Consider the following 13,753-nt stretch of genomic DNA (forward strand, 5'->3'; position numbering starts at 1 on the left):
CCGCGGCCACCCCTGCAGCGGCTCGGCACCGGGGCAGGGCATGCCCGCGCGCCTCCGCGCCCAATGTTTCACTGGAGCAAGTGGAAGAAGAGGATGGGGGCGACCACGTCCTCCTCCAAGAGACCCGTGTTCGACGAGAAGGAGGACGGTGAGTGCCGGCCGGCGCCGCGGGGAGCGGGGCGACTGCTCGGCCGGGCCGGGGAGGAGCTGGGCTGGCGCTCGCTCCGGCGGCTGAGCCCGGCACCAGCCCGCGCCTCCCGCCCTTGGCTGGGCAGCGGGGTCGTGCGAGGCAGCACCCAACTTTGCAAGTGTCCCGGGCGGTGCTCGCCGCGCGGCGCTGGGGTCCCGCTCCAGCCTCGGGCACGCGCCCCCCGCGTGCTGTGCGGGGCTGGAGGTTGCGCACAGACAGAAATGCCGAGGGGGGAGTAGCTGTAGCCCGCGCAGGATCCAGCCCCCTCCTGGGAATGACAAGCCCGAAGTTATTCTCAGGGCAGTGCAGCCAGCCAGATCGCTGGTAGAACCCCCATATGCTTCCTGCACTTGAAAGCTGAATGGAAATAACTGGACTTCCCCCAAACATGCTGCCACACTGGAGGCAGTTTGGCTAGTTGGAAATCTTTCTCCACCCCACTTTTTTGGGGCCACTTAGAGGAGCTTTCAGAAAGCTCCCACCTTGCACTGTTCCTCTTCACCCAACCCCTCCAGGGACACACATGTGGCAGAGGCGAAGCCACACTCGCATCAGCCAAATCCATTTTTAGATGCGACCCCAGCCTCTCTTAGGCTAGGGACAGACTTTCGAGAAGCCCAAGCCTGAACTGATTCAATCTTTGCAAGTTAGTCTCACCTAGGTAGATTGAACCAATTTGCAAGTGAATAGACATTTACTTTTGATTCAGGAAATGCAGCCACGCCTGCAGAAGCTCAGGCTAGAAGATGGGGGGCACTAGAACAGCCCTCCCTTTCCTTCCACAGCCCCAAGGTGAGAGAATCTGACCTGGAGGGCATGGTCAGGCCCCCACCGGGGTGTCAAATATGATTGGGGTGGGGTTTAAATCCTCACTCTGGCCTGTAGGGACCCCAGCCTGGGTGTGCCTGGAGGGCAGTGGCATGGAGGCAATGCCACTGAAGCTGTGGGTGGGCGCCTTGGAAACTGGATTGGCCTCATGGGATGTGTCAATCGTTTTCGTGGCTGTCTGGCGTGGCTCAGACGCACTGGCAGGCCCAGAGTCCGGCAGCCGTCCACCGTGTCACAGAGCCGTAGCTGGCTGGGAAGGGCCCTGCTCCTGTGACCCACCCTGGGCTGGCTCCACCAGGGCCCTTCCCAGTCAGCGGCAGCTCCATGACAGTCCTGCCTGGCCTGGGCATGGGAAGCTGAGAGCAATCTGGCTGCGCAGCTCCCGTGGCTCCAGCCCAAGCCGGGCCTGCTGGGAAGGGCCCTGCTCCCACAGCCCAGCCTGGGCCAGCCCCTCCATGCCCACCTTCAGCAGCTCCCGCAGGCTTACCCCTCCAACCCCAGCCACAGGTGAGGCTGGCAGATGGCTGGGCCATGCCCGCTGGCTCTGGCCACACTCCTTCCCCTGCTGCTATAGCAGCGAGGGGCAGGGGTTACTCTGATAGGAGCTGCTCTGCCTGACCAGGCAGTCCCCGGGGGGAGAGGGGAGGGAAGGGGAAATAAACCCCCTCCCTGCCTCTCTAGCTTTAGGGGGCCATGCTGGGTGGTGTCTGGCCACATCCCTGCTCCAGCTAGAGAGCAGAGTGGAGGGGCCAGCCCTGCTCTCTGGAGCGGATGGCACAGCCCAGCTCGGGGCTCCAAAGCATGCTAGGATGCTGGGGCTTCTGGTTTAATTTAAACCAGAAAAAGGTCTGGGACAGAAGTTCCATAAACCAGAGTGACCAAAATCTGTTAAGTCTGATACCACATTCAACCAGGTTTATCTGAAACCAGTTTCCGCTGTTTTGAAATTGGTTTATGTGCACTGAACTTATGTTCTGTTATAGGCTTAAAGCAGTTTCACTTAAACTGGTTTATGTGTAACTTCTGTCCCTTTAATGGTTCACTTTTGGGGTAGTTTGCAAATGAAAAGTATGTTGGGCAATAGTGAATTATGCACTGTAGCATGTTCTTCATCCTTTTTCCCGCTCCTGTTCCACCCTCTTAATTTTTCAAATGTCTTTCAGTCGTAGTTCTCTTATTAGAGGATTCAGGACTGGTACAGGATGTTTGGTGTAATGATGTGACCAGCACTGCCTTATCCTCTTCTGAGTAAAGGAGTTTAATTTTCAACTTATAGCATTTAGGTAAACAGTACAATTTCATTTTTCCTATATCAGGATTCCCAGATGAAAGAATGGCTTTTGACGCACTCCGAAGTGACATTCAAATACCATTTGATATTCTACTAAGTAGCTAGACAATGTGATTTTTACAGTTGGTATTTAGATACTGCGTGATAATCTGATAATCAACATAACTTCACTCTATATGGTCACAGGTATTGGGAAATCCTATTGATTTAAACAGGAATGTCACATAGACTTGCTGGATTGGGCCCTCTATGATAAAGATGATACAAACTGTTAATAAAACACAACAGATAATTTAAAATAAAACACAACAGGAAAACAGAAGTTACTGATGACGTGAGATTCTGACCTTTCTATGAATAAGAACAAAACCCAGAAGATTGGGCAATGATGAATGATGTCCCAGTACAAATCATAAATACATTCACTTCTGTTAAAGTGATCGCACATAATATGTTTACTTTGATGCACAATAGGCTTTAATGCTAAGTGACTCATGAAGCATCATTGTATACATTCTGTTTGTCTTCCTCACTAGTATCAGGAATGCTGCCTTTATAGCCATGAAAATATTAAGAATAGTACTGTGGGAAATATAATACTCTGAAAGAAAATGAAGTAAGGGCCTGAGGGAGAACATTTATTGACTACCTATAAGAAGTTTGCAAAGCAAGGATTAACATATGGTTAGATACCATCTTAAGTATCTTGTTGAATCTGAGCCAGAATATTGCCTTAAATTTATGTAACGCCTTACATGATTATTTTCAGGCCCACAGATAAGAATCCCCTCCCTTCCCCAATACATTTTATTGACAGTGTTTTACATAATTTTAAGTTCATTAACAATTGCTACAGTGGTAAGGAAAAATACTACTTCTATTGAAATCACTGGCAAATCTCCACTTGACTTCAGTGGAGCTGGGATTGTATACCAGATGTGTAATATTCTGAACCTAATGTATATATTAACTAGCACCTTTAGGGCACAATTATGCTCGTGTTTACCTGAGTGCAGTTCTTATTGATGTCACTTGTGTAAGTGAGGTCAAACTGGGGAACCTACCATTTGCTCTTAACAGCTAGAAAATATGCTAAATATAGAAAATAAGCTAGTGGGTATTGACTAACAAGCATTTACTAGCCATTCAAAGTAATTAGGACTGAAGAATTATTAACACGGGCATCTCTTCTGTATTAGTAAATGGTACAAATGACCAGGCTACATTTACTACATTACAACTAACTAACCAAGTACAGAGTTGTGATATAATTGGAATGGAAAATAAAAGTGATGTTAAGATCAATACTGCAAAAACCATGAAACCTAGTGCAGCAATTAACTGTATATAGGGCTTGCTCATATGGTTTCTATGTACATGAAACTTCTATGAAGACTCCAAAAACGTTGTTATTGAAGTGGTTGCATGGTAGAAGCACAAAGTGTTACCCATTTAGAATGTTAATGGCAACAAGAACAATGAGCAAGACAATTATAAAATGCCTTAGAAAATCAGCAGCTTTACTATATAATTTAGAGGGCATTTTCTTCTAAACAGAACCTATATCTTTAAAAAGAAAGAAAGAAACCTTTCTAAATGAGGAAATGTTGTCAAAGGATTGATTATTATATATAAAAAGAAAACTTGCATGCAGCGTTCCTATACGAGTGTAGACTTATTACCATTTCATAGATATTTTTAGGTAGTGCTTGCCTTTTTCATCATTGCTTGTTAGTATATTCAGAGAAATCACAGTGTTGTTCTGGTGTACTCATATTTACTGGCACAGCATGGTTGCTATGGAGATCTCTTAAAACATTTTGATGATTTCCTCAAATAAAAAGCCAATTAATACATCAGTTTTATGCGTGACATAACATGAAAGAGTTACTAACATTATGACAATTTAACACAATGGTTAATTAAAAAAACTGGGCAAAAGTAGTCTGGGTTTTATAATTGTATCATACATGTCCCTAATGACAGGCATAGTGGAATTAAAGACATAACAGTCTAAAATTGACAGTGAAAGATTAACTTAATTTTAGTTATCCTACAAGGGTTTATAGAAACACAAAATTATTGTACATCTGTTAGTTAGTAAAACAAAGTCCAGAAATATCTTTCAGATAAATCTAAATATAGATTTCTAGATTTCAAAGCCAAAACAGACTATTATGAGAATATGGTCTGCCTCTTGAGTCATAGGAATCCATGAATTAGTTGCTGCCTTAATTGTGATAGTTGTCGTTGAGCTGGTGCATCTCTTTTAGGAAAAAAAAATCTGTTGTTGATTAAAAAACGTCCAGTGATGGAGAATACGCAACAACTCTTGGTATGTTGTTCTGATTATTAATTACTTTTCCTGTTAAAAGTACTGCCCTCTTTTGTGTCTAAATTTCCCTAGCTTTGGTTCCAGCCTTTGGATCTTGTTATACTTTTGCTGGCTAGACTGACACTCTATCACCAAACTTTGGTTCCATGTCTAGGTACCTATGAAACTGTGGTCAAATGACCTTTCAACATTTTCTTTGATAAACTATGTTGATCGAGCAACTTGAGTCTCTCATTGTACGCTATGTTTTCTAGACCTTTATTTTATTGATTATTTAAAATAATTATTTTAATCTCTTAATGATTCATTATTCTGAAAATTTGCACACCAGAACTGAATTCTGTATCCCAGTAACAGTTGCACCAATGTCAAAAACAGAGGTATTATAACAGGGGTGTGCAAAATAGAGCCCAGAGGCTGGATCCAGCCTTCCAACAGATTTGATCTGGCCTGCAAGTGGATGGCTGCCAACTCATTGGATCTAGCCTGTGGGTGGCTAGCAGCGCCAACTGCTATGTGGTGCTGGGCGAGCAGGCAGGACTGCTTCAGCCGGGCAGTGTCAGCCCTTTATGTAGCGGCACCCGCTGTGGACCTGAGTGGGGCTTCCACCAGAGTGTGTGGGTGGCAACGTCAGCTGTGGATGCCGCTGGCAGGTTCGGGAGCCCAGATGCAGAACCTGCCAGCAGCTTCAGCTCTGGGTCCAGGCAGGAGCTTCTCTCACACTTGGCATGTGGCAATGTCTGCTGTGATCTGTGTCAGGGCTGCAGAACGTGCTGGTTTCACCCCCAGCTGACTCCACCTGGCACAGCAGAAACTCCTGCCTGGGTTCACAGCTGAGCGTTGGGGCTCCTGGTGAATTACAGCTTTGGCTGGTTTCTGGGAGAAGAGAAGAGAAGAGAAGAGAAGAGATGGATGTGGCCCTTGACAGGTCCAAACTCATTAAGTAGCCTTCCAGCCTAAATAATAATCCCTGTATATAACCTCTTTACGCTTGCTCAATATTCCGTTTATGCGTCCAACAATTGTATGAATCCTGCTGCCCATGGTATTGCAGTACAAGGTAATGTTCAGCTGATGCTTATCTACCAAAATCCCCATTTTTTTTCCAGAATGACTATTTTTCAGGATTGAGCCCCCCTCCAATATCAACCTATCAACTAATAATTCTTAATAAATGTGTGTATGAGTAAAATGCTACTAAATTTTGATCTGAATTGATACTAAATGTTAAGTCACCTGCTTCCGGACAAATATGCTTTTAGTCTTGTCCCTGATTACACCATACACCCTTTTGATGTTTGCTGGTTTGACCTTTAAAATGGTAGAAAGCATTTCAAGCTTATGCTCCAACCAACTGAAAAGTTGGTCTGAAAAAGAAAAGATCTCTTTATGCTTTGTGATAACTTACAAAGGAGCGACAGAACACACCCACAGAGTAGTTCTCTCCATGCTTTTAGAACTTAGGTGGAAGAGCCATTAATTGTATAGAAACTAACTTTGCCTTCTACAGTGCCTGCTAAAAATAAAGTGGCTTGAGTTACATGCCATAGCTATGTATGGCATCTGGAGTTGTTTTTCAATAAAAAAAATTCTGGAAAAAAGACTGCCCCAAATTGAACTGTATCAAGAATTATTAATTGGCATAGCCCTGGCTGAACTGAACTCAAATTAGCTAGACATTCTGACTGAACTAGTGCAGCTACTTTCCCCTTTAAAGTCTGTTTCCCAAAATAAGAGATTGGATGGAGACAGAACCTGAATCTTTGGCACACTGGGAAGTGCAAGGGTGGGGTGGGGCGGGAAGGGTGTGGCAACAGAATGGGCTGCGGCTGCCCTAGCATAAACTGCCTGAACTGAGGCTGAGCTGGTGGCTGGCAGCATGGGCTTATTGGGGGCTGCCGTCCTGGCACCCGCTCTGGTGTTGCACTCACCTGCCCCAAGTTACAGTCCTGAGACAAAAGATAGTGATATGGGAAGTTTCTAGCAATTGTTTTTATAGTAAAGAAAACCCAAGAATGCATGGAACTTAATATTTACCAGCACTTGCAGAAAGGAAACAAAACAAGCTATTATTACACACACAAAGACTATTAAAAGAAAGTGAAAGTTCAATTCAATCACATAAAAGTTAGGAAATGTCAGAATTAAAAGTGCCCATAAACTTTAATTCATACTTTGGGTCTTAGCTCCATAGCATGGAGAATCTAGGTCTTCTCAACAGCACATTATTGTTAATTGTTTTTAATGATGTTCAAAACAATATCTTTCTTCCCTCCTATCATTCTTGGAAATGGTTGAAACACATTTATTGAAACAAGCAGCATGAAACTGAAACAGGAACATTTCAGCCCAAATACTTCAATTAGGCAAAGTTATAAAAAACCAGAACAAGATATAGTGGAGGATACTGGGCAATACCAGGAAGTTTCAGGCAGTGCCAGCATCACCTACAATCGGAGATACAACTCCCTCCCCCACCTCCCGCAAAAAAACCCAACTAAGGCTATTTTTTGTATATTATACTCAAAGCATAACCACAGAAGGATTTTCTATCTTGCCTCCTCTAACAGCATCAAAATGACTGACTAAAAGGAAGTCAGGAACATATAAATGTATCTGGTGTCATTAGTTTAGCTGTCATTTTTCCATTTAAATTGAAGTGATTTGGTATGAGGGCTTTTTGTCGTCTTTGTACCACATCTGTGGAATGCCAGCTGAAATTAGGAATTCTAATTGATCTAAGGGTCTTTAGTATTAAAGTCTAATTAGGACTTGATTTGCTGTTGTGACTAATCTCATTTTCGCTCAAGTCCACACAAACTCTCTGTCTGAACAGGAATAAGACCAGGTTCACCATCTCCTCTTTCCTTATTTGCAGCCAAAGTAACTTTTCTGTCAAAGAGCCTAAGCCTGAAGTCTGCCAGCACAGGTCGTATTGTTTATTCAGATCCATTCTTATGGAAGCTTGCACTACGGGAGCGTTCTTCAAATTAAATTACATAGAATGTAATGCTTTTTTTTTTTTTTTTACATAGTAAATCCATGTTTGGAATTCTCTGAGCCTGACTACACGTGCCAATTTAAGGCGTATTAACTATTTTTAAGGGACATTAAGGGCATGGGTCTACACATGCTCACCCTCAATGTCCCTTAACAATGGTGATTTTAGGCTATTTGCCAAAATTGATACTAAAGTAGGTATCAAATTTGGCATGAATAGCTAAAGCACCTTAGCACACATATAGATGCACTAAGGTGCATTAATGCTGTGTATGTCAACTCACTTGGGAATAACTTTAGTCCCAAGTTGGTCCATACACCATGTTAATGCACCGTAGAGCATGCACATGTAGACGTGTGTCTAAATCACCTTAATGCGCATAAGGCAAACTAAGTTATAATGCACATTAAGTTTAGACTCACATAAAAGCACATGTAGACATTACCTCTGACTCAAGAAATAGCAACAGAAATCACTGTAGTAGAAATCAGGATGAAAGGACTATTATTTGACTATTGCTTTAGGATTTTAGTAGAATGATATGTTTAGAAGAATAGGAGATGCTTGCTTACAAACATCTGGTCAAACTGAGTTTTAACTTTAAGGGAAGGTATTTTTTTCTTGTATATCGGACTGGGTAAAGCCCTGGTCCCTGGGCCATAGCTGTACATTTCCTTGATATTGAAGACCTGGAAGTGTCAGGCCTGTGGTAAGCAAACCTCACATTCAATTCCCTACATTTGTAGAAGGGAGCAAGAAGAAGGAGGCAAATGGTGTTTCCTGATCCGTTTCATCTTTTTAGAGGTCAGCTTCCAAGCTTTAGTGATTCTGGCTGTCTACCATGGTTGAAAAAGAAAAAAAATGTGTGGTGAGGCCTTTTCTTCTTAAAAACAGTTAACTGTATACTGTAAAACAAAAATGGGATTTTTCACAAATACTTACGAGGATTAGACGTCCCAAACACAGTTAACTGTAACGAAAATTGGGAGTCTATCTCCTTAGAAAATTTCAGTCTTAGTCAGTCAGAAAAGCATTCAACTTGTAAAAAAGTCCAGCTCCAGGAGTGTCTGCTTTAAGTGCTCAGATTGGGAACATTATTGCTCTGGAATAATTATTTCTATGTAAGTAGGAAAAAAGTATTAAGCATCTTGAAGATGTTTTCCTAACCTTTTATTTTATCGAAGACAGAACCCTCTAGGCTTTAGGAATTTATTGGGCCCTACAGGCTCTTAAAGTGCGTTAAGTAGTGTATGAGAAATGGTGCCTGCTCTTCTCCCTGGCAGTCACAGCTGAAATTTACAAGAGTTTTAACAACTCTGCTGTCGACTGCCACAGTGCTGCTCCCATCCCCATGGAAACGGACATGAAATCACAAAACGTGGGGTAAGGTGCTTAAAATAATCTACATTTTAATTTCAAACAATGTACTGGCAAGCTATAGGGTTATGCACACCTCAGTGTACATATTCCTATTAAAGCACTGTGGTAATCTTGAGAGCAAAGCTGAAGTGGTTTGTTTGTAAAGACATCGTGGCCCTTGTATATAGATTTAATCACATTTACATGTCTTTTACTTATCTCTCCTTTTTCTCCTCACATTCCTCCATATCATCTCTCTAAACTACTTCCTCTGGACCTGATTCTGTCACATACTGGCTGCCTCCCAGTGTGTTGAAAGAAGGCCGAAGTCATTGGAGATGTGACTAGGTCCAGACAGTCAAAAAGCCTGAGGCAGAATGGATTCAGTCTTTGCAGGTTAGTCTAAGCTGTGCAGCATGAACTGATTAGCAAGTGGACAGACATGCACCTTCAATGCAGGAAATGCAGTCACATGCCTGCAGTGGTGCATGCTAGAGAACGCCTGCCAGACACTGCCTAAGGGGAGGGAAGAGAGACTTTTCCCCTCCCCCCCTGCTGGAGTGGTGGGGGCATGACCAGGCATCAGCCTGGGGCTAGCATGCTGGGGTGGAGGTTCAAATCCCCTCCCTGGCCCACACAGGACTCCAGCTCCGGTCTGTGGTGGTGGGGAAAGGCAGTGCCTGTCAGGCTTCTGCTCCGCCTCTCCCCTCCCCTGTTCCAGGAAGGGGGAGCAGATGCTGCCAGATTGAGAGGGTGAGGTGGGGAAAAAGGTAGTGGCATTGAATTCATAAAGGCTTGAACAAGAATAGTCCTCTGAAGCAAACATGTATTGAACACAGCACTTCGCATCCTCAGGCACATGACAGCAACCAAAAACCATCACCGAAGCTAAGATACAGCCCAGTAAAACACAGTGAGAGCATGCGCAGCTTAATCTAACTTAATTGGAATGTAATAAACCAAAAAGGCAAGTCCTTGCTTAGGTATTCCAGTCTCTATTTTACAGCTTCTGCTTTATAACAGATTCATAGATGCTAGGGTTGGAAGTGACATCAACAGATCATGGAATCCAACCCCCTGTCTAGGCAGGAGAGATAACCCCAGCCCGATGCCTGTCTAGCCTTTTCTTAAAGATGCCCAAGATAGGAGAGAGCACCACCTCCCTTGGAAGCCCATTCCAAATTTTGGCCACCCTTACAATGACGAAGTTTTTCCTGATCTCTAGCCTAAATCTGCTGTCTGTTATTTTGTGATCATTGTTCCCTGTTACCCCAAGAGGTGCCCTGGTGAACAGAGCATCTCTGATCCCTTACTGTGTCCCCCTAATGAATCTGTAAATGTAGTTCACTGCTTTCTTTGGTCACACCAGCCCAGCAGTCTGGGATGCTCTCCTGTTTCCTTAGCTCCATCTCCAGCACATACATATGATGGTTGTGTCAGGTCTTTGTCAACACCTCCCACCTCTCAGTCTGGTCCTGCAGGACTTGGCCCTGTGCTCACAGGTGGCAGGGGACCAGTCCCTCCAGCCCCAATTCCCCAGCCTCTTTTCCCTCCCCAGTGACCTGGGGGAGCTAAGGGGAATCATTCCTCCTCCCCCTCCCCTTGTCAACTACTTACTTTAGCCTCTGCCAGAGGTGGGAGGGGATGGAGTCTTCTCCTTAAGAAGGGTCCTATCTTGTCCCTTCCTCCAGTAAGTCTCTGGTTAGCAAAACACATTCTGCTAGGTAGATGGGTCAATAACTGAGAAACAATCAAAGCTGTTAGCCCCATACTGCAGTCTTGATGGCTCTTGGATTAACATTTTGACAAGGTGTAAGTTACCTTTGCTGTGCAGACAGTGGTTTGACATGCAGTTGGTAAAGAATGAGCAGGGGCAGGCAGGGGAGAAATAAATGCCCTCCCTGCCCCCACTGCCATGCCAGCTGGCATCTGGCCATGCCCATGTCCCCGCCTCAGAGGGGGCCTTTCATTTTAATCACAGATTTTGGGGTTGTTATCAGAGTATCTGTGGTTTTTTTATCAGGGAATTTGCAATGTTTTTTATGAGGGAAAACCAGGATCCCTGCTGATCACTTAAACCAGCTTATGTATAACTTCTGTCCCTAGCCCTAGGGAGCACAAACACATATAATGGCAGTCTCTTAGATAATATGCTTTTTGAGGTACATCTCATTCCTTTTATAGTACTTCAGAAGGTCTGTCAGCAAAGTTATTAGTATCTCAAGATTTTAGGGGGAAAACAAAAATCAATTTTTTAAAATGTGAAAATATTAACGGAGCAATATTTCAGCCCTCAGCCTCCACTCAAGAACGTACAGAAAATGTCATATGCCCAAATTTCTGCTTGCACTTTGTCCTATGCTTGCAAGCAAGTGAAAATTCAGCTGTGCTCTCTAAAAGCTTAACATCTGCCCAAGTGTTAGTATTTGCATTGTCTCCCCTGGTTTTGTGGATCCAGTGATAGCACTTGCACACAGATCTTACATTACCTCAAGGACATATTTGTTTGAACAGAATTATGAACAGATGTTTTGCACCTGCAATGTGTAGACTTAGGGTTGTGTCTGGGCAGTTTAACTGTCTCAGAAATAAGCAGAGGGCAGTTAGCAGGTAGATGCCTCATATGGAGTTGCTGTCTTTCCTTCTGCAGATTAATAAAAGACAATTAACAGAAGAATAAAACGAATGTTTCCAATATGTTTTGAAAACATATGGCTTGGTTTAAAAAAAAAATTGTTGGAAAATAATTGGAGTGAGTAAAGGCATTAAGACATCAGAAGTGATTCATTCAATCATCAGTTACTAGAGTATTCCTGGTGAAGCTTAACATTTTTTTATGTTTGAAAAGTTTGTTTTTCATTGCTTTTATTCCCATGAAGTGTGTCCATTAATTGGCACCACAGCCAAGTGGGGGAAAAAGATCAGATTGGGTAATGAATTTTTTATCTTCATGTTAAAAACATCTTTAATGGCTATACTCATTAACAAATGTCTACATTAAAGGTTTGCTTGAGAGCCACAAAATCCAGGAAATGTAGTTCATACTGCCATAGCACAATTTGGTTTTAAATGTATTTTAATTTAAAATATCATTTCAAGCCTAGGTAGACTGCCTTATCTGATCAAAGTCAGCTTGCTGTTTATATTACAGCCATGTAATTAGTCTGAATCACTAGATGAAAGAGTGTAGGGAAAACATTTAGGAAGATGTTTGCTATATTTTAACCAATGAGTCTGAATTATGCAGATCAAACAAAGTGAACTATCAGATATTTGGCTTAGTTATCCCCCCCGCAACATAGGCAGTGGAAGTGGGGGCTAACAGGACTTACCCCCCCCAACACGTGGCAGAAGGTAGGATTGCAAGGCAGCTCAACCATGGATACTGGGCAACTGTAGCAGGCGTGGGGAAGGAGTGGGGCTGAGGCTGGGCAGGTGCTGCATAGCTGGGGCGAGGCACAGGACGGAGCTGTGAGTGGTTCATCCCGGGGGGCAGCTCCTGCTGCTACACACACCCTGAGAGGGCATGTGCCCCCAGATCTGTGTGTGGGATGGGGTGGGCTGGGGCCAGGGTGGCACCGGGCTCTTCCCAGTGGGGGCTGGGCTGGGCTGTGCTTAGGACGGGCAGCAGTAGCGATGGGAGTGGGGCTACAGCCACCCAAAAATTCACTGTAGCACCCCCAACTCCCTCTCCCAGCACCACCACCACCCCCCCTGAGCACAGTGCGGCCCAACCCCCTGTGATGAAGAGCCCTGTGCAGTCCCGGCCTCAGCCCGAAGCGGTCACACACCCCACCCTGTGCAGATCTGGGGCACACCCCCCCCATGCCCTCCTGGGATGCATGCAGTGACAGGAGCCACCACCCCCTCCCACGCTGGCTGCCCCTGGATGAGTCATTTGTGGCTCTGCCCCACCCCAGCTGTGCAGGGCCTGCCCCTGCCCCAGTCCCAGCCCCAGCCCCACTCCCTCCCTTACTGCCATGGGGAGGGGCAGATTGAGGCCCCAGCAGTGAGGGAGGGAGCAGGGTATAGGCAGGAGCAGGGGCTGGGGTGAGTGGGGCCCCAGCCGGCCTGGGTAGTGGGATAAGTGGAGGCCCAGGGACAGAGTTCCCTCTAAGGTGTGTGTGAGCACGGCCACACATGAGTAAAAGTTTGGCCACGCACAAACTTTTTCAGGCCACGCGCCTGCCAGGAATGGAGCTGGGCTGTGGCATCTTTACTTAGTAAAGATAAGCTCCTCTCCTAGTCAGAGGCGGGGGCTGGCATGGGCTCCTCTGGCTCTGGGGAACTGTTCCGCTTCCCTGGATTGCCTAGGGGAGCGAGGACACATGTGGAGTCAGGACCAGGAAGTGTAGCACTTCCTGAAGCTGGCAGAGCCTGCGGAGCAGTTCCCTGGAGCTGGAGGAGCCTCACTCGGGGCAGGCAGCGGCTCCTCCCTGAGGTGAGGAAAAGCAAGGATGGAGGCTGGGGTGGGGGCTGGCACAGCTCTGCTGGCCCTGGGGAACTACTCCGCGGGCTCCAGGAAGTGCTCCATTCCCTGGCCCTGCTGCCAGGTGCCTCCTCACTCCCTGAAGCAATGCAGGGGAACAGAGCAGTTTCCTGAAGCCTGCGCCAACCCCCAGTGGAGCCTCACTCAGGGCAGGCAGGCTCCAGGCCCAGGCCCAAGCCCCTGCCTCCCAGGCTCCAGCCCCCCAGGCTCCAGTCTTTGCCCCCGAGGTTCCAGCCCCCCAGGCTCCAGTCCCCCACCCC

At 45.6% G+C, this 13,753-nt stretch overlaps 1 protein-coding gene across 2 annotated transcripts in view; it reads left to right on the forward strand.

The window, feature by feature from the left end:
- The first annotated feature begins 10 nt into the window (after positions 1–10).
- Positions 11–13,753, forward strand: part of STK32C (serine/threonine kinase 32C) — a 274,747-nt gene continuing 261,004 nt past the window's right edge. For both annotated transcript variants that reach the window (XM_019556028.1, XM_019556029.1), the window contains exon 1: positions 11–148. In XM_019556028.1, coding sequence (XP_019411573.1) covers positions 64–148 — 85 coding nt within the window. In that variant the 5' untranslated portion in view covers positions 11–63. The remainder of the gene's footprint in view (positions 149–13,753) is intronic.

The sequence above is a fragment of the Crocodylus porosus genome, unplaced genomic scaffold (assembly GCF_001723895.1).
Source record: "Crocodylus porosus isolate Cpor-Errol unplaced genomic scaffold, CroPor_comp1, whole genome shotgun sequence".
In the NCBI taxonomy this organism is placed as follows: domain Eukaryota; kingdom Metazoa; phylum Chordata; order Crocodylia; family Crocodylidae; genus Crocodylus; species Crocodylus porosus.